This window comes from Anabrus simplex, chromosome 1 (assembly GCF_040414725.1).
Source record: "Anabrus simplex isolate iqAnaSimp1 chromosome 1, ASM4041472v1, whole genome shotgun sequence".
NCBI classification, from domain to species: Eukaryota; Metazoa; Arthropoda; class Insecta; order Orthoptera; family Tettigoniidae; genus Anabrus; species Anabrus simplex.
In genome coordinates this window covers 880,774,060-880,798,166 of record NC_090265.1, presented here as the reverse complement: position 1 = coordinate 880,798,166, position 24,107 = coordinate 880,774,060, and the positions used below count along the sequence as shown (strand labels likewise).

Here is a 24,107-nt window from a genome sequence, read left to right as displayed (position 1 = left end):
ATTATTCATTATACCATCAATTCTGACTGCAGCCCAATTGTCAACATAAATGCCATTGATTGATTTTAATAATCTACCCTTAATCCGATAGTCCCCCAGTATGGTGAACATCTTTTCCCATGATACTCTGAAACAGAAATATACCTAAACAAAGGTGAAAGATTACAGTCTTGCCTACCCCTGTAAGAAACTTGAACCAAAAACTCATTCTACCATCAGTTGTCATGATAAATACCTTTGATTGCTTTTAATAATCATCCTGAATCCCATAGTCCCTCGGCACTCTGATCTATGAAACATATATATAACTGTCTGTTCCACTCATAGCATTTTTCACTTACCTGATGCACACTGAAAATGTGATCCTGACAGCCCCTCTGTGGTCTGAAACCTAACTGGTTTTCATCCATCTTACTCTTAACCACTGATCACATCCTCCCTTCCAGAATACAAGTGAACACCTTAACGAGTATATTGTTCAATGAAATACCTCGATAGTTGTTTCATTCCTTCCTCTTCCCTTGCTTATAGATAGATGCAATTACTGATTTTGTCCAATTAGAAGGTACCTTCCTAACATTCCATACAAATCTTTTTACTCTGTGATGCTATTTTATCCCTGCCTTCTGACTATATTTCACCATTTCAGGTCTAATTTCATCTATTCCTGCTGCTTTATGACAATGGAGTTTATTTACCATCATTTCTATTTCCTCAAATGTATTTTTATTTTTGCTATTTGCTTTACGTCGCGCCGGCATAGATATGTCTTACGGCGATGATGGAATAGGAAAGGCCTAGGAATTGGTAGGAAGCGGCCATGGCCTTAATTAAGGTACAGCCCCGGCATTTGCCTGGTGTGAAAATGGGAAACCACGGAAAACCATGTTCGGGGCTGTCGACAGTGGGGCTCGAACCCACTATCTCCCGATTACTGGATACTGGCCGCAGTCACGTGACTGCAGCTATCAACCTCGGTTTCCTCAAGCGTAATTTCACCATCATCATTGTCCTCCTCCCTATAAGCTCGGTTATTCGTGATGTCACCAGAAAGACTTCTTTTCATATAAATACACTGAGAAGACTTTCAAAGTATAGTATTTCTTCCACCTGTCCAGTATTTCTGTGGGATTTATTATGAGTTCATCAGATTTACCCAAAACACTATTACTTTCCTTTTTCCCTTCCTTTCTAAGATTATTTATTACTGTCCAGAAAGGTTTCCCTGCTGCTTGACCTAACCATTCCAGGTTATTACCAAAGTCTTCTCGCAGCTTCTTCTTGGATTAAACAAATATTTGTTTCACTCTGTTTCTTTCATCTGCGTACAATTCCCTGTCTGCATCAATCCTTGTTTGGAGCCGTTTCTGATACCCCTCCTTTTTATGCTTACAAGCTGCTCTCACTTCATCTTTCCACCAAGATGTTTCTTTCTCCCCATCTTTACACGCAGTTGTTCCTAGGCATTTCCTTGCTGTTTCTACTATAGCATCCCTATATGCCACCCATTCTATTTCTATATCCTGAACCTTGGAACTTTTCGCCAATCATATCCATGTACTGTTGTCTAATTTTCCTCATCCTAGGGATTTTCTACCCTTATTCGTCTGCAGACAGATTTCACTTTCTCTATCCTAGGCCTGGAGATACTTAGTTCACTACAGAATAGATAGTGGTTTGCACCATCGAAAAATTCCAGAAAACCCGCACACTCCTATCAGATTTCCTGAATTCAAAGTTGGTTACGATTTAGTCTGTTAGGGATCTGGTACCCTTACCCTCCCATGTGTAGCAGTGAATAGCCTTATGCTTGAAGAATGTATTCTTAACCATTAATCCTATACTAGCAAATGCTTCTCATTCCTATTAGCTTCCATATCTTCTTTTACCAATCACCTTTTCATATCTTTCAGTTCTATTTCCAACTCTTACATTGAAATTGTCCATTAGACTATCCTATTCTTGCTGTTGACTGACCACATTGTCACTCAATGCTTCATAAAACTTGTCAACTTTATTTTCATCTGCACTCTCACATTGTGAATACACTGTGGCATTTCTAGTCATAATTCCTTCAACTTGCAAATCTACCCACATCATTCACTCATTTACGTCCCTAACAGAAACTATTTTCTTTTTCTTATTCTTCTCATTTTTCTTCTTCTTCTACCGCTTTTCCCACACCTTGTGGGGTTGCGGGTGTGAACTGTGTTGCATATGTGGATTTGGTCCTGTTTTACGGCCGGATGCCCTTCCTGACGCCAACCCTATGTGGAGGGACGTAATCGTAATCACTATTGCGTGTTCCTGTGGTGGTCGGTAGTGTAGTGTGCTGTGTGAATATTAAGAGGAGAGTGTTGGGAAAAACACAAACAACCAGTCCCCGAGTCAGAAGAATTAATCACACGCGATTAAAATCCCTGACCTGGCCGGGAATCGAATCGAACCCAGGACCGTCTGAACCGAAGGCCTCAACACTGACCATTCAGCCAAGGAGTCGGACGCCTAATAGAAACTATGTTGCCTGCAATAGTATTATTGATGAGCAATCCAACACCACACTCTGCCCTTCACTTTTTAACACCTGGTACTGTAAGTACACTTTATAATCTGCTATCTCTTCCATGTTATCTCTCCTTATCCGAAAATTAACTCCTATCACATCCAGATGCATCCTCTTTGCTGACTCAGCCAGCTCTACTTTATTTCTTCCATAAGCCCCATTAATATTGGAAGCTCCCCACTGAATTCCATTTTGTTCGCCAAGTCATTTTCAAGGAGTCCCTTGCCTGTCAAATGGAAGTTGAACTCCATTAATCCAATAGGTCCAAGGCTTGGTTAAAACATTCTGAGCATGCTCGGAGAAAATTCTGTGAAGCAATATGCTACCCTTACTTACACATAGAACCATCGATCGATTGTATATTCCTAGTCGTCTGAGCATATGGATGCCATGACTCAGAATATGTCTGAGATGCCCACTCCCATTCCATAGCAACTGCCTGTCGACTGTCGGGACCACTTACTAGAGCACTCAGCCGTTTGTCTGTGGTTCATGAACTTGGACGTGACTACATTAATCCACACCACGTACCGTCTAAAATTACAGTTTTCTAGAAATACTCGAGTCAGGTAAGTGGCACTGGTTTAGCAAAGCAATACATATACGATCTGCTTTATCGCAGTGTGCTCGGTGTACAGTCCAACCTTCAATCGAGAATTCATCACTTTGGAAGGCGCATAATCAGTACTCAACGCTCATGGTATTGACCTCAACCAAGATATTGATGTTTGACATTTCATTCTAAGTATTCTTGAAGTCAATGTTGGTATTTTTTCCAGACATTTAAAGTGTCTTCTTTTAGTATTCTAAGTCTTGTTACCTTAGGGTACGCGCATAGTGGGAGATGGTTACTTGCTTGCTGGCTGTTAGTGCAGAGAAATGGTGCCATGCAAGCTGGCTTTTGTCTGTGTTTTTAAGTTACCTAGCTCACGGTGAATGCTGGAGCTGGAATTTTTAAGAAGATTGTCTGTGCATACCTACTAGCAGGTATGTTTAGGGTGGTGTTCCTGTAAACTGGTTCCCAGTTGCTGAGAAACATTCATTTTTATCAGAAGGCTGGTGTTAATATATAGCATTCAAGAAAAGTGTTCTGTGCTTCATCATGGCTGTGGAAAAAAGTCACCATTGCCTCAGTAAACGATGCTCTGTCTTGTTCAAAATATAATTAAATGTTTCTATTTTCATTCTTCCGTATGTGAAAAATCTACCTCTATGTTCCTTCAGTTCTCTGAACAGTTGGTGATACCCACCATAGTGTATTGATTTCATGAATGCCCACTATTTTATGCACCAGGACTTATTTAATAAAAATGGCTAAATATGTACATAAAGGGCTACAGAAAATTGCAAAAGAAAACAGTAAAATATGAACCAGAACTTTTATAAATATGGTGCAAAATAGTGTAAAGAATATCTGTATTGTATCAAATGCTTATAATTATAAAAAAATACAGTTAGAGATTTTTTGCTTCAACAGGAAATCCACAGAACAATAGTTTAATCTTTCTGATATGAGTATTAAAATAATTACAACATTTTTACACTTATTACAGATTGATTCACCTTATCACCACAGCAGGCTATGTGACAAGGCCAAAAGCAGCAAGAAAGAAAATAATGTGCATAGAGCAGAATTTGCTTTCCATATTTCATAGAAATATCAGAATTCACCTTCAAAATATTGATGTTTGTAAAATAAATTTTAATGTCTTTCTGAGAAAAATAACTTTGTAATATGGAACATATTTAAAATAAAATGTTAAATTCCGTAAATATATGTACCGTATGCAGAAATATGGGAAATAAGGAATGTTTTTCAATCACCCCAAATATCCTAATTTGTTCATTAATATTGTATCTTGACCAAGAGAGAAATATGCCTGTTTGCTGTTGCTCTCATAGCACACCTGGGGGTCACATGTAGGGTACTTTAAGGTTAAACCTACGGATATGAGCAACAATGGGTCCAGACCACTCAGACCAAATAATCTCTTTTACAGCTTACATAGAAGCTGGCTTTTTGAGACATCAGCAGCTTTTATTGGTCTGACAGCAGCCTATGATACAATCTGGAAGAATGGCCTACTCTTCAGGTTTCTGAAAGTGATACCATGTAAGACAACTGCCCGGCTCTTGAATAACATTTTAAACCAAAGAGTTTTACAAGTGCATATGGGGAATACTGTGAGCATCAAGAGACCACTAAATAATGGACTTCCTCAGGGTTCTGTTCTTGTTCCAATCTTATTTAGCTTATATACAAAGGTTGGAACTTAAATAGTGGCAACTATTTATTTACAACAAATTCAAAAAAGTTACATGTTAACAACCTTTACTGTCCTTCAGTGTAGTCACGAGCGTTGTGTATAACCCATTGCCAGTGATGTGAAAGTCGTAGTATACCTTTAGCAGAGCCTGTTATGTTGATGGTGCGAATGGAGCGGTCTATTGCCTGTCGAATCTCTGCAACAGTTCTGAAGCAAATGCTCATGAATCGTCTGGTTTCGATTACTGTCCAGTAACGCGGCAAGAGCATGCACTTCTTCTTCACTCGTAGACCTTGTTGACACTGTCGTGCTGTACAACCTCTGGCACATTCAATCTTGATCCAACTCCGTTGTTCCTGTTTGGAAAACGTAGTAACAACGTTACGTTAGACCGCTAGCTCACAAGTGACTGTTTCTCTTGTGCGCACACAGGTGATGTGGGAAGGGCGAGTCCATTTGCTCTGAGGTAAAGTACGTACAGTATGTAACGAACGTGTGCTATCAGCGACAATATTAGATTCCATTGCATATCATCTCCACAGCAGTGTTCGGACTATTTAAGTTCCAACCCTCGTATCTCAGATATGCCTGCCACACTTTCAAGAAAACTTAGTTATGCTGATGATAGGGCAATTGCACCAGAGATACAACATTTGAGAAATCTGAGATGACCCTTACAGACGACCTCAAAGAGTTGATACAGTATTTTAAGATGTAAACCTAAACGCCAACAAAACAGAAGTATGTTGTTTCCATCTAAACAGCAAGATGGCTAATAAACAATTGCAGGTGTAAATTGGAAATCAATTATTGAAACATAATAGATTCCCTAAATATCTAGAAGTCACCTTACATAGAACAGTCTGTTTTAGACAGCACCTTCATAACATCCAATCCAAAGTAAGAACTTGCAGCAACGTAATCCAAAAATAATGTGGTAAAACTTGGTGTTCAATGCACAGTTTTGGGAATTATGTTTTTGACTGCCGCGTACTGTGCTCCTGTTTGGTTGAATAGCCCTCACACCAACCTCATAGATACGCAGCTCAGCACAACGATGCATCTCATCACTGGTACAATCAGGTGTACACCCACATATTGTCTACCTATCCTCAGCCATATCTCCCCACCAGGTCTTCGATGTAAAAACGCTCTCCTCTCCCGGTTACCAATACATGGCGATATCGCTGATGTCCATCTGAATCATCTTAGGGTACGAACATACCAAAGATGCACCGCAGCTTGCAGTCGCGGTCGATGGAGAGTGAACATACCGGGGAGGTTTACCTTTCAATGTTCTGAGATGTGTTTACAGTGAGTGGATGTAATGTTTAGATATCCGCGTTCAAGTTAAAGATAAATTTATCCTCTGTTGCTAAGCTTTTACAAGTATAGAGTATGTATTCAAGTGACAGTGGATAGTGATTCATTGTGCATAAGCACATGATGGTGGCTACTTTCAAATCAGTCAGCCCGCCAGTGGAGTTCTCATCTATAAATCAAAGAAGGCAGGCCCTGGGGAAATATCACAACTTATTTCAAGAACTGAAACACCACCCGGACAGATTGCATTCATACATGAGAATGTCCTCTGAGACGTCCCATATATACAACAATGTGGAATCAAAAATTGATACTATGAAGTATAATAACTACCACACGAATACACACGCGGGCTCTGTGAACACCTGGATCAAGGACACAATAGAATGGGGAGATAAATCACGTGATCTCAATCCGAACAAGCCAATCAGGAGCAAGCTACATCGATGCCTCCCATTCTATAGCGATGGAAATACAAACTTTATTGTCATTGCGCTAGACCTCCTGGTAAATCGCGATGGTGAATGGAAGCGAGCATCTTTGAGGACATGAACTGTTCCATTTAAAACTGTGTGTTTGTGTTACCAGGAGGTGACATTGAGGCATTGACCGCGACGGCGAGCTGCGATGCATCTTCGGTATGTTCGTACCCTTAAGGTCTCGAAATCCACCAATAAGAACTGCAATAAAATTGAGGCTTGAGTCAACTCTGACACAAATTGATTCGTCATTTCCACCTGGATTTGAGCTTCCTCATAAAACCTGGTCTGCTCTTAACAGGATACAATCGAGTCATGGTAACTGCGCAGATTTCCATTACAAATGGAAAAGAATTCCTAAACCTAACTGTGATTTTGGTGCCTCTAAGCAGACAATCAAACATATTATCACCAGGTATCCAAAAAGAAAGTACAGTGGCAACATCAGTGATTTTGCTTGTGCGTTTCTAGAGACAGCTACATAAACAACCTGGACATAAAGATATATTATTCTTTCCAAAATCAGGTATGTATGCATGCATTGTATCTGTAAAGCCATTTAAAGATAAGAATTTCATTATGTTGCATATCGAACTAAGTTCACAATTAAATTAAAAGAAGTTACGTAATGGTTCAACCTTTTCAGTACATGTAGAATTAGAAATGTAATGTTACATTACCAGTTGATTATAAGCAGTACCGGTTTTGACCAGTGTTCCGGGTCATCATCAGCTGATCACTTAAAATTAAAGAACAATGCACAGGGAAATAATAGGTGATGTATACATTTTTCACTAGTTGTAATTCATGAAGTATTATAACACTTTTGGCAGTAGCACTGCATGTTGAAAGTTCTTAAAATCTTGAAGAGTTTGAGGATCAATCATATAAATGAAGCCAGACATAAGTTCTTGGAGAGCAGTGAAACATATGTGCTAATTGGCACTGTGTTTTTAAATGTTTATGAAACTCGATGAAAAATGAAATTGCTCAAGGATTAAGTTTGTAAACGTTGCTAGGCGTGAAATCGTATAACACAGTGTTATGTACTTGCGATAGAAATATATAGTAATGTTTATAAAATCTTGTATGTTAGATTCTTGAAGTTTGGAGATGCAGAACAGTTGACATAAAAAAAAATTGTGAAAAGAAAAAGTGCAATATTAGTATAACTGAGAAAGGCATTTACACAGCGTGTGATTTCTTGAAGATAAGAGCTCAGGCAGTTCTTGAGGTGGCGTAAGGTATAAATTTAAATGTTATAATGATCTGAACCGTAAGTGATATTATAATATCCAGTTCAATGTGGAAAAGAAAAAGAGAGAAACAAAGATGTTAATAGAAGATAAAATAGGTGTGGAACAGAATATAAATAATCACTAAAACAGGTAAAATATTTTTTTTACTAAGCATTATATATAGCGAGGGGTTGAATTAGATAAGAGATGATTAATAGAGTGGGAAGTGAAATGAAGAAAAAAGAAAAGAAAGGATGGGATAGGGAAATAAAGGAGGAGTAGTAATTTAAGGTGGGGCAGGTGGATGGGTTATTGGTTGTAGAAAATGTGGGTAGGAACTGTGTAAGGTATGGAAAATGGAATTCGGGTTTAGAAATTTAGCAGTTTTGAAAATGAGAATGAGGAAGTCGAATAGAATATTGGGTTTTTCAGAAATGTCGTTTAAATTGAAATTAGGGTTGAAGTATTGGTCAAGGTGAATAGAACAATTTTCAGTTGTGTTTAGAAGGGGGCCTTTTTTTTTTTTGCTATGGGCTTTACGTCGCACCGACACAGATAGGTCTTATGGCGACGATGGGATAGGAAAGGCCTAGGAGTTGGAAGGAAGCGGCCGTGGCCTTAATTAAGGTACAGCCCCAGCATTTGCCTGGTGTGAAAATGGGAAACCACGGAAAACCATCTTCAGGGCTGCCGATAGTGGGATTCGAACCTACTATCTCCCGGATGCAAGCTCACAGCCGCGCGCCTCTACGCGCACGGCCAACTCGCCCGGTAAGGGGGCCTTTGTTAATAATTTTAAGTATTTGCATGTCCTGTTCAATTTTGGTGAAATTATGTTTAGAGTCTTGTATGTGTTGTCCAATTGCAGAGAATCTGTTATATTTTATGGCGTTGATATATTCAGAGTGTCTGATAGTAAAGTTACGTCCAGTTTGTCCAATGTATGAAGAGCTACAGTTGTTACATTTGAATCTGTATACTCCAGATTTAGAAAAAGCATTGGATTTATTTAATGAGTTAGAGTTGTGTAATATGTGAAGATTTCTGTTATTGGTTCTAAAAGATATTTTCATGTTGTGTTTTTTAGGAACATTGGTAACTTTATAAACATCTTGACTAAAAGTAATAATAGAAAATGCAGTGGATTTAGTTTTATCTTTTGTTAATGTCTAAAAAAGATTTAAATAATGACTTGAACACCATCCGTACTATCACTAAGTTTAATGGCTTCAACAACTCTTTCATAAACCGAATTATTAATGAATTCATACACCATCCCCAAACCACGTTAACAAAAATAAAACTAAATCCACTGCATTTTCTATTTTTACTTTTAGTCAAGATGTTTATAAAGTTACCAATGTTCTTAAAAAACACAACATGAAAATATCTTTTAGAACCAATAACAGAAATCTTCACATATTACACAACTCTAACTCATTAAATAAATCCAATGCTTTTTCTAAATCTGGAGTATACAGATTCAAATGTAACAACTGTAGCTCTTCATACATTGGACAAACTGGACGTAACTTTACTATCAGATACTCCGAATATGTCAACGCCATAAAATATAACAGATTCTCTGCAATTGGACAACACATACAAGACTCTAAACATAATTTCACCAAAATTGAACAGGACATGCAAATACTTAAAATTATTAACAAAGGCCCCCTTCTAAACACAACTGAAAATTGTTTTATTCACCTTGACCAATACTTCAACCCTAATTTCAATTTAAACGACATTTCTGAAAAACCCAATATTCTATTCGACTTCCTCATTCTCATTTTCAAAACTGCTAAATTTCTAAACCCGAATTCCATTTTCCATACCTTACACAGTTCCTACCCACATTTTCTACAACCAATAACCCATCCACCTGCCCCACCTTAAATTACTACTCCTCCTTTATTTCCCTATCCCATCCTTTCTTTTCTTTTTTCTTCATTTCACTTCCCACTCTATTAATCATCTCTTATCTAATTCAACCCCTCGCTATATATAATGCTTAGTAAAAAAAATATTTTACCTGTTTTAGTGATTATTTATATTCTGTTCCACACCTATTTTATCTTCTATTAACATCTTTGTTTCTCTCTTTTTCTTTTCCACATTGAACTGGATATTATAATATCACTTACGGTTCAGATCATTATAACATTTAAATTTATACCTTACGCCACCTCAAGAACTGCCTGAGCTCTTATCTTCAAGAAATCACACGCTGTGTAAATGCCTTTCTCAATTATACTAATATTGCACTTTTTCTTTTCACAATTTTTTTTTATGTCAACTGTTCTGCATCTCCAAACTTCAAGAATCTAACATACAAGATTTTATAAACATTGCTATATATTTCTATCGCAAGTACATAACACTGTGTTATACGATTTCACGCCTAGCAACGTTTACAAACTTAATCCTTGAGCTATTTAATTTTTCATCGAGTTTCATAAATATTTAAAAACACAGTGCCAATTAGCACATATGTTTCACTACTCTCCAAGAACTTACGTCTGGCTTCATTTATGTGACTGATCCTCGAACTCTTCAAGATCTTAAGAACTTTCAACACACAGTGCTACTGCCAAAAGTGTTATAACACTTCATGAATTACAACTAGTGAAAAATGTATACATCACCTATTGTATTCCTGTGCATAGTTTTTTTATATCTAAGTGATCGGCTGATGATGACCCGGAACAATGGTCGAACCATTACATAACTTCTTTTAATTTAATTCTGTAAAGCCATACGCTAAATAATTAAAATCCTAATTCGTAAATATATGACAAAATTTTAACTTTAGCTGATGGGTAAATCCCGCCCCCAAATGGAGAGACAACCCTGAAGGACTATGGCCTCCCAAGCAACTGCTGCTCAAACTGAAGGCCTACAGATTATGAGATGTTTTGTGGTTAGCACGACAGATGATCTCGGCCATTATTCTTGGCTTTCTAGACCGGGGCCGCTATCTCACCTTCAGATAGCTCCTCAATTTTAATCACGTAGGCTCAGTGGACCTTGAACCAGCCATCAGATGCAGTTAAAAAAATCTCTGACCTGGCCGGGATTTGAACCTGGGGCCTCCGGGTAAGAAGCAAGGTTGCTACCCTTACACTGCGGGGCCGGCTAATGAGTAAACAAATATGTATTTACATAGAAATCCCAGTCAATGGAGTACATGCGAAACAGTTCATCATCTCTGGAGCTCATTTCTGTCCAACAGCTGCTGGATATGCTCGACTACTGACAGGCTCCCTGTTAGAACTGTATACCCTTCATCAGCTTTACTCAGCACCAGCAACAGGCATGACCAGCTCCTACTGTGCACGTGCTCTTAAGTAAGTTTTGGTGTCGCTTTGACATTGTAAGCATATAGGTTGATCATGGTTGTCGGAAACCTTTTTAAGGAGACAACCAAATGCTGCAAGGGAGCATCTAAGGTGTTAATGTATTTCACTGTCTAGCTTAACATTTATCAAAAGGTAGCTGCTAAGGTAAGGGAAGTGTTCAATATCATGCAGGATCTCGCTATTGACAGTGATGGACGGAGCTTATTAACTTGTAGCATACCTAGAAAACAGATCTAGAGATGGTATTTATACAAACAGTTCACTTGACTTTTACTTGGAAACAAGGTCAAAGGAGGCACATGTTCAGAGGGTCTCTCATCCAACTGATGGGAACTTATTACTGTATATTACAAAACATTGTGTATCATCCAGCTTCCAAATTTGATACTTACAAGCTTCTTGGGCAAGCCTTTTGATTTCATAGCCTTTTTGAGCAGTTTCTTTGACCCCACTCGGCCATTATTCTCGGCTTTCTAGACCAGGGCCGCTATCTCACCATCAGATAGCTCCTCAATTCTAATCACGTAGGCTAAGTGGACCTTGAGCCAGTCCTCAGATCCAGGTAAAAATCCCTGACCTGGCCGGGAATCAAACCCAGGGCCTCCAGATAAGAGGCAGGTATGCTACCCCTACACCATGGGGGCTGGCTTAAAGAAAATAGGCCTGCAGGAAACATAATGTTGCACTTCTCATTTTGATATGAACTTCAAGAACACATAATCTTATATTCTCTGTTACTAAAACAATGGATTACAAAATGTTCTTTTTTAAGTTCTGGAAAGTGAATCATTTTCTGGGGACTACACAAGAGGGGGTAATCAGCAGGAAGATGAGTACTGACATTCTGCGAGTCGGAACATGGAATGTTAGAAATTTGAATCGTGATATGTTAGAGAATCTGAAAAGGGAAATCATTATTATTTGGGTTGCTGTATTCTCAATCTAATTTGTGGGCTACAGTTGAGTGGTCTAGTAAGTGGTCCTGAGAGACCGGATGTCAGTTGCATAATGTTAAGCTTTGCAATGCCTGCAATACAGGCGGGCCTGGGGCGTAAGAGGCCCCACAGACTTCCACCCAAAAATAAGTTAGTTAATTAATTAATTAATTTTACTCGAACGCCATTCCGAATGGGAAATGTTACATAACAGTTCTTTTGTAGAATGAGGTGAAAAAATAATTTTTACAATCTGTTATCAGATATCAAGTGAATGCATCCAGATTCAATAATAATAATTATTACTTTTGTCCAGCTCTCTCTCGTAGCATTAACAGCACACTCTCACAAAATGCCCCCCCCCCCCCCAAAAAAAAAAGAAATCACCATGATAACCTCTCTAACTAACCTAACAAAGCTATAGTAGTAGGTAATTCAATCATAGTTGCAACTGTACCAAACTTGTGCACAATGTTTTACCAGCTTCTAACTTGTCCTGTTGCCATTTCTTCTACTGGATGATCATTTTTGAAACTAGAACTGACACTGAAATTTCCAAAGACAGACTCGCTGAAATCATCCTCCTCAGAATCAAATGTGAGCGGGCAAGATCCACTGATGTCAGCAAAAGCATCAATAATTTACATCCCAGAAAGCATGCTGCATGATTCGGTTTCATTAGACTTTGATGTGAGTACAGAAATGATGTTGTATATCCCTACAAAATTATTTTTCAAAATAAAATCTACATCCCAAGCTTTGTAATCTTTCAAATAATATTTCGCATATATTGTACTGTATTAAAAGGATATAGTTTGCATTCAAGTTTTGCTCTATTTGCTGCAGTTAATGTTTTGTACAATTTTTTGATGTGATCCAATTATTTCTTCAGGCAGCCCTGTATCAAATTCATTATGCCTCTGTTTGCTATGGAATAGAACTGGCCATCTCGGACATATTCCGAGTTGTGGTCCACCTTGTGTTCAATCAACTAGGACTATACAATCCACCAAAGGTCCCTAAACCTTTAGGGGAAAAATTCTCACTGGGACTATGCGTAGGTAGAGTAGAGTCTTCCTTCACAGAAATCACCTATCTCAGAATATTTTAAGCATGCCTCTGTCCTATGTGAGCGGCATCTTCCCACTTCCATTTGACAGGCCAGGGACTTCTTGGAACAATGTAGCAAACAAAATTAAATTCGATGGGGTGTGTTAGGATCAAGGGTGGTGCATGGTATTATTGCTATGTTGCACATCTCCAAATAATTTTACACTTCATTTGTCATCTTTTCTTCAAATTTTCTAGTTTATTAGACCTAACGTATATTCTAAAATGGTATTGTATTGCATTTTATTTCATCCAAGTGATCATACAGTGATATGGGACACGTCAATAATCATATTTACAGTAACAAAGGACAAAACAGTAATGTACATGCCATGAGAAATAAAGAGAAATATACAATGTAGTAAAGGAACACAGATAAACAACAACAACAACAAAAAGACAATATATAAGTTAATTTCCAAGAGATAAGTATTCTTCAATAGAATAAAAACAATGGTTAGAAACAAATTTGAATAATTTTTTCTTAAATTTTGAATATGGTTATACTGTATATGCTTAATAAAGTCTGGCAATTTATTAAACAAAGTAGTACTGCATAACTCAAACTCGATTCATAAAGCTTAGTTTTGTGTGGTTCTATGCGCTGTAAGAAGTCCGACTTGAATGAGCTAATGGTAGTACAAAATAGAGCTGTTAGAAATATACTTAATCTTCCCTACTTAACACCAATAAAATATCTATACCTAAGTGCTAAAATACCACCCCTAAGCATGAGTGCAGAATTCAATACAGCTGTACTCATGTATAAAATAAAACATAAATTTATACAACACAACACTACATATACTCTGAATTCTGACAACCATCCATATAGTACTAGGCATGCAAATGACTTTGCCTTATACAATGTTTGCTCTTATAAATATGGTATAAACAGCTTGAAGTTCTCTGCGATCCAGTTATTTAATAACATCCCTGTGGAGATAAAAACAGCACCAACTTTGGCAAAATTCAAACAAAGAGTCAAGCATTATTTTTGGGAAAGGTACAGTGCTGTTTAAATCAAAATATCAGATGTCATTTAAGGCATTCTCCCAAACAATCTTGCAAACTGTCCGGAACTATTCTTGTACCTCTACAACTTTTATGTTATGTAAATGTAAATACTCTGTAATCTGTTCTTGTACCTCTGCAACTCTGTGTTATGTATATATACTATAAATACTCTGTAATCAATTCCTGTACGTCTGCAACTTTTGTGTTATGTAATTGTAAATAATCTGAAATCTATTCTTGTACTTCAGCAACTCTTATGTAAATGAAAATATTCCATAATCCATTCTTGTACTTTTGCAACTTTCATGTTACGTAAATGTAAATACAGTCAGAAATAATTCTCTGTAATCCTCATATTGATGATGTACATATTTTATATATTGTATGTGTTTATATGTTCAACCATTTACTAATTATCTTATATACACAAACTATATTTTGATGTGTAAGTGCCCGCCAGTATGTAATGTCCTGTACAATTCCTATGTATGAGCCTGCAGGCTCGTTGGAATTAATTGAAATAAATGAATGAATGAATGTGCAGACTGTGTCTATTTCTAGTATTATACCTATGCATATCTGAGTTTATGGTGAAACTGATTACATTCTCTTTCATGTATACAAGTGTTTGTAAGATATAAAGGCTAGGCAATGGTAAAATAGAATAAAGTTTAAAATATTTCTTGCAGCTTGTCCTCCTGCCGACACTGGCCATTCCTCTAATTATTTTCTTTTGTAACTTAAAGATGACCTCTATATTGTGAATTCCCCCCCAGTAGATGATTCCATGGGTTAGTATTGGATGGACAAATGCAAAACACATTATTCAACAAGCTTCTAAATTAAAACTATTTTTCAAAGATATTATCATGAAATATATTCTACTAAGTTTTTTCCCCTATAAACTCTGTATGTTTTTCTCAGGTTTATGATTCATCCATCCACAAGTCAAGAAACTTTGTTGATGATGAGTACTCAACTATGGTCTCTCCATATGATATTGGACAAACTTCTATATTTAGATTAATCTTATGGTGAAATCTAATCACAAAAGTTTTCTGTTTACTTAAGATTAATTTATTCTCTTTAAGCCAGCTCAGGATATTACTCACTATATTGCCTGCCTTTAATTCTAACTCTTCAGAACTTTCATCAGCTACAAAAACAGTAATATAATCTACAACAAAGTTAATTGCACTCCTTGCATATCATCAACAGTTTGGACTATATCATTGATAAATACTAAAAATAATAATGGTCCTAAAACTGACCCCTGTGAAACAGGGATACACAGGAATACACATTCTTAATTTCATTTTTGTTCAAATTAGTACCAGTATGTGATATTTCAACAATCTGTTTTCTATCCCCTAAAAATGATTTGAACCAGTTATAGGCCATTCCCCGAACTCCATACATGTATAACTTTTCTAAAACCAATTGGGGTTAATTATATCAAAAGCTTTTGTTAAGTCTAAGAAAATACCTAAACATGCAGCCTTCAATAAAGTTAATGAATGCTGTGGTAGTTGATCTGTTTTTGCGAAAGCCATTTTGGCAACCAGTTAATGTATTATAGTTCTCTAAGAATGATGATAGTCTATCGTACATAATTCTTTCTAGTATTTTGGAGAATATAGATGAGAGGCAGACAGGTCTATAGTTACCAGCATCTTCTTCTTTACCCTTTTTATGTATCGGAACAACTTTTGGTTACCTTGAATTTGTCTCAAAATTTACCAGTGGTTAGTGACAAATTTATCAAATAACAAAGAGGCTTGATTATGTATTGTAACAGCATTTGATAAGGTAGTTTGAATAACCACCTAAACCAGAAGACTTCTTTTTACCCATCTGTTTTATTATCTTCTCTATATCTTCCTCAGCCGCAGGAGTAAGAAACACGGATGATACATTCCTATGAACTGTATTCAAGTTTGTTCTTATCACTGATGTTTGAAAATTTTCCAGTAAAACTCAAAACTGCTTCTAGAAAATAGTTACTAAAGATTTCTGCAACTTTTTCTGGATTACTGACTTCCTTTCCTGCATTTGTAAGAGTAATATTCTTTTTTTTTGGAACTAGAGTACCTTTCCCCCTTGTATGTATGTTCCACATACATTTAGACCTGTTTTTAGAATTGTTTAGCTCATTTTCATTATGCAATCTTTTGGCAGTCTTCAAAATTTCTTGATATATGTTCTTATATTTCTTATAATAATCCTTCAATTCAGATGAGGTGTTACTCCATTTCACACATTTGCTTAAAAATCTGAATCGTCTACTTGAATTTCTAATTCCTGTTGTGATCCACCCATTCCCATAATTCTTTACAATTACCCTTTTGACTGGTATTGCCACTTGATGATAATAATTGAACAAACCCAAAAACTCACTGAAGGCCTCATTAGTTATTTCTATATACACTTTCCCAAGTTTCTCTGCCCAATAACTGGTCAAAATATGAAATATTTTCCTTGTTACTCATTCTAGTTTCCCTGTAAATTGCATGGTTATTTTTTAAATTTCAGTTTCCTATTCTCCTAAAATTTAGATGAACATTTTGAGCAAGATGATCTAACAAACCTGTATCATAAACTTCTATTTATAATTCCACATTTCCTCATTCAATACAACTTGATCTACTACTGACTTGGTATCCCCAGCTATTGTAGTTGGTTGATTTACAACTGCCTTTAGACCATACAAGTAAAGCTACATTTCTAGCCTTTGCTTATATTGCCCAGCATTATTCTCTAAAAAATCTATATTAAGGTTGCCCATGATTATTACATTCTTGTCCGGCTTCATGGCTAAATGGTTAGTGTGCTGGCCTTTGGTCACAGGGGTCCCGGGTTTGATTCCCGGCAGGGTCGGGAATTTTAATCTTAATTGGTTAAATTCGCTGGCACGGGAGCTGGGTGTATGTGTCGTCTTCTTCATCGTTTCATCCTCATCATGACGTGCAGGTCACCTACGGGCTTCAAATCAAAAGACCTGCACCTGGGGAGCCGAACTCGTCCTTGGACACTCCCGGCACTAAAAGCCATACGCCATTTCATTTCATTACATTCTTGTTCTTATTCTGTAGGTCTTCTAAAATAATTTCAATATTATTATAAAAAGCTTGGACATATTCCGAGTTGTGGCCACCGTGTGCTCAACTAACTAGGACTATACAATCACCAAAGGTCCCTAAATTGTTAGGGGAGAAATTCTCACTTGGACTATCTATGTGTAGGTAGAGTAGAGTCCTTCACAGAAATCACCTATCTCAGAGTTACTAAGTTACAATACATTTTTGGTCGTTCAGTGTACCAATGCTTTGTAATGGACCAGTGAATGCTGCCAGTTCAAATCAAACACGGGGTTTGCTTTTCTACGGCAACTCCCAAGCGGACAGCATGGCGCAATGTAGTTTCAGGAGGAACGAGCTTAAGCCTGTACATAGCATCAGGTAACACACTCGCTATTATTGGCCCTTGGATTTTGCACAAGACCAGCAAGTCCCCTATCAAGAAACAATTCCAGTTGTCCCCGGCAGATTGCACCACTCTACAGAAATGATTCATTCATGCCTTCTTTCCTTTCGCAATGGTAATTACTTTTCCACACCACTAGGATACACCATACCAGACCATCCCTCGACCATCCACAATATTACCAACATTTTATATCATTGAAAAAAGAGGAGGCCAAATTTTCAATTCAAGTGAGATAAGAATAACTGTAGTTGGACTGTATTATTAACCTCTCATTTACTGTGTTTTAATTGCCGTGTATATTTCAGTCATAATAGAAATGTAGTTCATTACTGGTAAGGATGTGTTAGGAGTTAATGACGTTCAGGTAAGGATTAAGTAGACAGAACAAGTAAGAGATTATAATGTGCACTTAATAGGTGTTCAAATGGGAAAGGCAGATTGTGGGGTAGGACTGTTCATAAGGGACACCATAGCACACAGCGTAGTTTCGGTTAGGCACGTACAAGTCGAATGACATGAATAGATTTAGCAGTTGGAGGAACTGGGACGAGAATTGTCTCAGTGTATTTATCATGTGAGGGAGCAGATAAGGATGGAGAAGACAAGTTTTATGAAGCACTAAGTGACATCATATTAAGGGTCGACAACAATGACAGGATAGCGTTAATGAGCGATTTCAATGCAAGAATTGGAAACAGACATGAAGGATGTGAGTGGTGGTGGTGATTATTATTTTAGAGGAAGTACAACTGGGCAACCATCATCTATACAACACTAATCAGAGAGAAAAAATGGAAGGGATCCGGCACTTCAAAAAATGAAGGTATCGGCCAAAGAAAGACAAGGGCCACGAAAAGTATGAAATGAAAGATTCTATACATAATACCATTGGGGTCAGAAAAGAACAAGAGTTGACCAAGGGAGGTTGGATAGGATAGATGAAAGTGAGGAGCCTGGCACAAGTAAGTGGAAGCAATGCCTGGACTCAGGTAAGGGCCCCATGCTCACCAACCCACGCTCTCAAGTTTAGAGCCCTTGCAGGCAGAGGATACCGTGGATGTCATTCTACCACCCTCACCCACAGGCGGATGAAGGATACGAGAAGGTGACGTTTAAGTGTGGGGAAGATATGGGAGCAAACAGGAATAGGAAGCGTTTACTGGACTTCCATGTTAGTATGGGATTAGCAATTGTGAATTCATTCTTCAAGCATAAGCAGTTCACCATTACACAAGGGAGTGTAGGCACAAAATCCATAATAGATTACATCATAATTGACTTTGAATGCAGAAAGTATTGTACAATACGAGAAATGCCAGTAGATTCTGGAATAATGTTCAGTGATTGTTGTAAGTTGTTACTTGTACAATTGTACAATACGAGACTCAGAGCCAACAGAAGGGTGGTTACTAACGCAATGGTAGATAACAAGTAACAACTTACAATAATCACTGAACATTATTCCAGAATCTACCGGCATTTCTCGACAAAGGTCTCTGACAATATTTCCTACCTGTACAAAGGGCCACTTCTTCTATGATAATTCAACTGATGTTTCAGTTTCGCGTTTACGTATATCTACCTTTGAATGTTATAATACCTTCATGCTTACGACTTTAATAGCGGCCTTGAACATATTATGTACATAACATACATTTTCATGCTTATGCTTACGCCCTCATTTTGTTGGCAATATATGCATTATCACATTGGTGAATCCACAAACATTTTTATTCAAACCATTTTAATTGGAACTACGTATTTTCAATGGAGGAAGTTTTAGTCTCTGACAAGATAGTTTTAGTATGATCATTGACAGTGTTCCATTAACACGTTTTTATTAATGTATCAAAATTCACATTGTATGTGCCAAATTTTAGTAACTAGCTAATCTTTTAGCTTCTATTTATATTATTACATGTACTTTTGAAGATTATTTTAGGCTGAAGATGCCCTAAATTAACCCTTTATAAGGCAGTACTCAATAAAACACATTCCTTTCTAAGTAACTTTATTTACAGGCTCTATAAGTGCTAAATAATACAATTTGACAGAAAAAAACAATCCAGTGCTCAGGAGGTCAGTAATAAGATGGGAACATACTTCCCACCGCCTGATGTCTGCCATTCAGAAGTGGGAACATATTTCCCACCTACAGACGCAATTTCAGTTCAGTTAGTTCACTTTTAATTCAGCAAAAAATATTTTGGATACCTATATGGGCTAGGAGAAGCATATTCCCACATACAGTGTGAAAGAAATTTATATCTCAGAACTCTTCAGTTGGTAAAAGGAAGTAAATAATCTCAAACCAAATGAGAAAACTGCACGATAGAGAAGGAAATTTCCTGTAAATAGTATATAGACTTACAAAATGTCAATTTTTACCCTATTTTCACTTCATAAATCTTGTTCACATCAGGCGTTGCGCTGGCACAATATCGCTTTTCAGATGTTTTCCGAAGAAACTAAAGATTCCAAGGAGATCAGAATAGTTCCACAGATATTCCCAAGAGTGCAGCACACATCAATACATGGGAAATAAACTCCCAGCGCCCAGAAATGCCAAAAAACCGAGGTGGGAAAATAATTCCCACCGCCTTATAAAGGGTTAAGGGCGAAACATGCCCCAAATATGTGTTATTTCTTATGTAACCATTTTAAGTGGAAATAAAGTATCAAATAGGTGGATTAGTGAACACCTTTATTATTTTTGAAATAAGCTACCAGCACAAGACTTTCACTTCTTTTCCTGTCCAGGCAAACAGACACACAACTCACACTTCATCCTATTTTACCTGTTCAAAATATGATTGTACTTCACTATGCCCAGGGACTACTGCTTGTTTACGTTCTGTGCTCTGTCAGTTTGCTCTGTCAACAGGTAAGGGCCTACGAGAGCGAGCTAAATCTGAGAATGCTCAGTCCGTGGAGATACAGTGGCTCCTTTCACTCTAACATCGCTAACCCCTGAACAATCATTTCCATTGGTTTGGTCTCCATAAAGTGCAGGTTCCATTGTTTATAGCGCTGAAGTCCATGGTCTTGATGTCTTCCGTTTCCACTCTTAAAGTCTGTGACAAGGAACACACTCAGTTATTTTCTGTTCCAAACGTCTCCATCCAACACGCATTTATGATATTAGGATTCTTGCTGACACCATGTTCCGAACTTGGATACTTGATCTTACTCATCCATTCACGTTTTATTTCACTGGATTACATGTTCTGACATGTATACCTACTGTATATTCATCTGTTATGTAGGACTATTGATCATAGTTTAAAAATTTCGTCCATCTACCACATTCCTCACCATGAGCTAAATAATAATAATAATAATAATAATAATAATAATAATAATAATAATAATAATAATAATAATTTTAGTTTGCATAGAAAAAGTTAGCCATGATATCCTTTCGTGCACATGGCTTCTTTCAATTTCTTTCAAAACTGACATTTATTTTAAATTTATGACACTTTTATGACACTAATCCACCATCTTATGATAGAATGTTTTGGTACAGTCTCATCTAAGTGTCTAACAATGAAAAGAAAAGACGATTATAAACAAATGAAGCCAGAGATGCACATTTCAAGGAAATTAGGCTCATTAAAGTAATGAACTTCTGTTTTGGTGTTATACACTTCACACTTTCACTTCACAGACCTCAGAAACGATCTCAGGGACCTCTGTTCTCATCTTCAAAAGCGTGTATTGCCACCTCTTACACCAACGACGGCATTCAACCTTTCAGGCATGCTCCTGATTAATGCGGTAATGTCCTGTTGAGGAATCATCTCCCATTCTTCCAGGAGGGTGTTCTGTAAGTCCTGTAGTGTCTCTAGATAGTGCTGACGGGCTCTTCTCCCCAGCTGGTCCCAAACGTGCTCAATAGGATTCAAATCAGTGCTTCGAGCAGGCCAAGCCATAGCATGAATCCCTGTTTCATCCAAGAACTCTTGCACAATACTCGCAACATGTAGGCGTGCATTGTCATGCATTAGTGTAAAATAATCACCAATAAATGGAGCAAAAGGTGCAACATGCTCCAGAAGGATTTCCTCCACATACCAATGTACAGTCAGGCTCTCATACTCCATGAAGACCAAATCTGTTCTTGCAGCTGTATTGATTCCTGCCCACACCATCACAGAACCACCCTGAAAAGGCATCCTGAATGAGAATGTGCAAGGGGAATACCTTTCCCCTGGCTTTCTCCAGACTCTCTCTCTCTCTTCTGTTAGGTGATTGGAGGCCAAATCGTGACTCCTCGGTGAACAATACTTGATCCCATTGTTGTACCGTCCAGCCAAGATATTCCCTTGCAAAACGTAGTCGAGCTGTGCGATGCTCTCTGGTGAATTCCGGACCTGTGGCAGGTCTTTTGGACTTAAGATTGGCTTCTTCCAGTCTTCTTCAAACAGTTCCCTCACTAACATTGACCTCTCGAACTTGGTGGAGTCACTTTCATGCTTCAATGGGGGTGGTGTGACGGTTGCGGAGAACTTGAAGTTGTAATAAGCGGTCATCTCTCTCCGATCTCATTGGTTGAATGGTCAGGGTACTGGCCTTCGGTTCAGAGGGTCCTGGGTTCGATTCCTGACCGGGTCAGGGATTTTAACCTTCATTGGATAATTCCAGTGGCTCAGGGGCTGGGTGTTTGTGCTGTACCCAACATCCCTGCAACTCACACACCACACATAACAGTAACCTCCACCACAATAACATGCAGTTACCTAAACTTGGCAGATACCACTCACCCTCATCGGAAGGTCTGCCCTACAAGGGCTGCACCCGGCTAGAAATAGCCATTCAAAATTATTATTATTGTCTCTCTCCAATGTTGCTCTTCTCAGGCCTGATCCTGGTCTCCTTGCAAAGCCTCCAGTTTCTCGGTACCTTCATATGGTTCTGGAAATTGTGGAAGGTGTAGTCCTCAACACTTCTGCAATGTAATGCATGCTGAGACCATCTTCGACTAAAGCAACAGCTTTCGCAGCTTGTTCAGGGTTTAATGACGTGTTTACTCCAGAAAGCTGATTAAGACAATCACAGAAAGATCCTACAAACACGTGTGATTGAAAGGGGAATAATTAAAGGTACAACAATAAATGCTACAAGAACAGGAAAACATTATTGGCTCACATCCAGCAATGTATTTTCCAGGTTGCGTGGGAAAAAAACCAATTGAGGCTAGTGCAATAAACAATCAACACATTATTGTTTACTTGCAAAGCAACGCCAGTAACATACCCCATCTTAAAAACAATGGTTGAAGTGCTTCACTTTGATTAAATAGATACTTACACAATAATTTCACATCATTTATTGGGCGTTGTGTTTTTTGTGCCACTCAGTTGTGTATTAATATAATATTTCTTCTCCACCATGTTCACACAATGAGTATCACAAAGGGAGATGTTTGCAAAACAGGCGCCACACGTATGTCACGAACGGGGTGTAAGATACGAGGGCCATCCGGAAAGTAGTACCCGTTAGCGCCGCATGAAGCGCTGATGACTCGAGTAGCCACTGGGCAAGGTCAGACCACGTCAGTGGCTTGTCTGCCTGCTCTGTGCGAGGTTGCGTGACACTAGCATTGCCTGTGTTGTGTCTGTGATCGTTTAAAATGTTTAAACAAATTGAGAACCCCGCCAGTTGTGAAGTGAGGGCCATGATTAAATTTCTTAATGCACGAAACGATCAACCTTGTGATATTCATCGCCATTTAATGGAGGTGTATGGAGACAATGTGATGGACGAGTCGTCTGTTCGGCGCCGGTGTCGCAACTTCAACCTGGGGAGGGGGAATACACACGACGAGGAGCGTTCAGGGAGACAATCTGTCATTACAGACCAGCTGCTGAGTGCAGTAGACGAATGCGTGAGGAACGATCGGTGCGTCACAATTGTTGAACTCTGTGAACATCTTCCTAATGTGTCTCGAACAATTGTTCATGAAATTGTCAAATACCATCTGCATTATTCAAAAATCTGTGCAAGGTGGGCCCCTTGCATGCTTATGGAGGAGCACAAAACCAAGCGTATGGCTGCAGCACTGACGTTTCTGGGACATTATTCTGATGAAGGAGACTCTTATCTGACTCACATCATTACTGGGGACGAAACATGGGTTTGTTATGCATCACCTGAAAGTAAACGACAGTCAGTGGAGTGGCATCATGCTCATTCACCAACCAAACCAAAAAATTTCGAGACAGTTCTGTCCGCCAGGAAACTCATGGCAACCGTTTTCTAGGATCGCCGAGGTGTACTGCTCATTGATTTTATGGCCCATGGAGGCTAATGCGTATTGTGAAA

General features: G+C 38.1%; 1 protein-coding gene across 5 annotated transcripts in view; it reads left to right on the top strand.

The window, feature by feature from the left end:
• Positions 1–4,338, top strand: part of LOC136857677 (zinc finger protein 691) — a 127,980-nt gene extending 123,642 nt beyond the window's left edge. For all 5 annotated transcript variants that reach the window (XM_067136521.2, XM_067136519.2, XM_067136522.2 and 2 more), the window contains exon 7: positions 4,117–4,338. In XM_067136521.2, coding sequence (XP_066992622.1) covers positions 4,117–4,218 — 102 coding nt within the window. In that variant the 3' untranslated portion in view covers positions 4,219–4,338. The remainder of the gene's footprint in view (positions 1–4,116) is intronic.
• Positions 4,339–24,107: the final 19,769 nt, after the last annotated feature.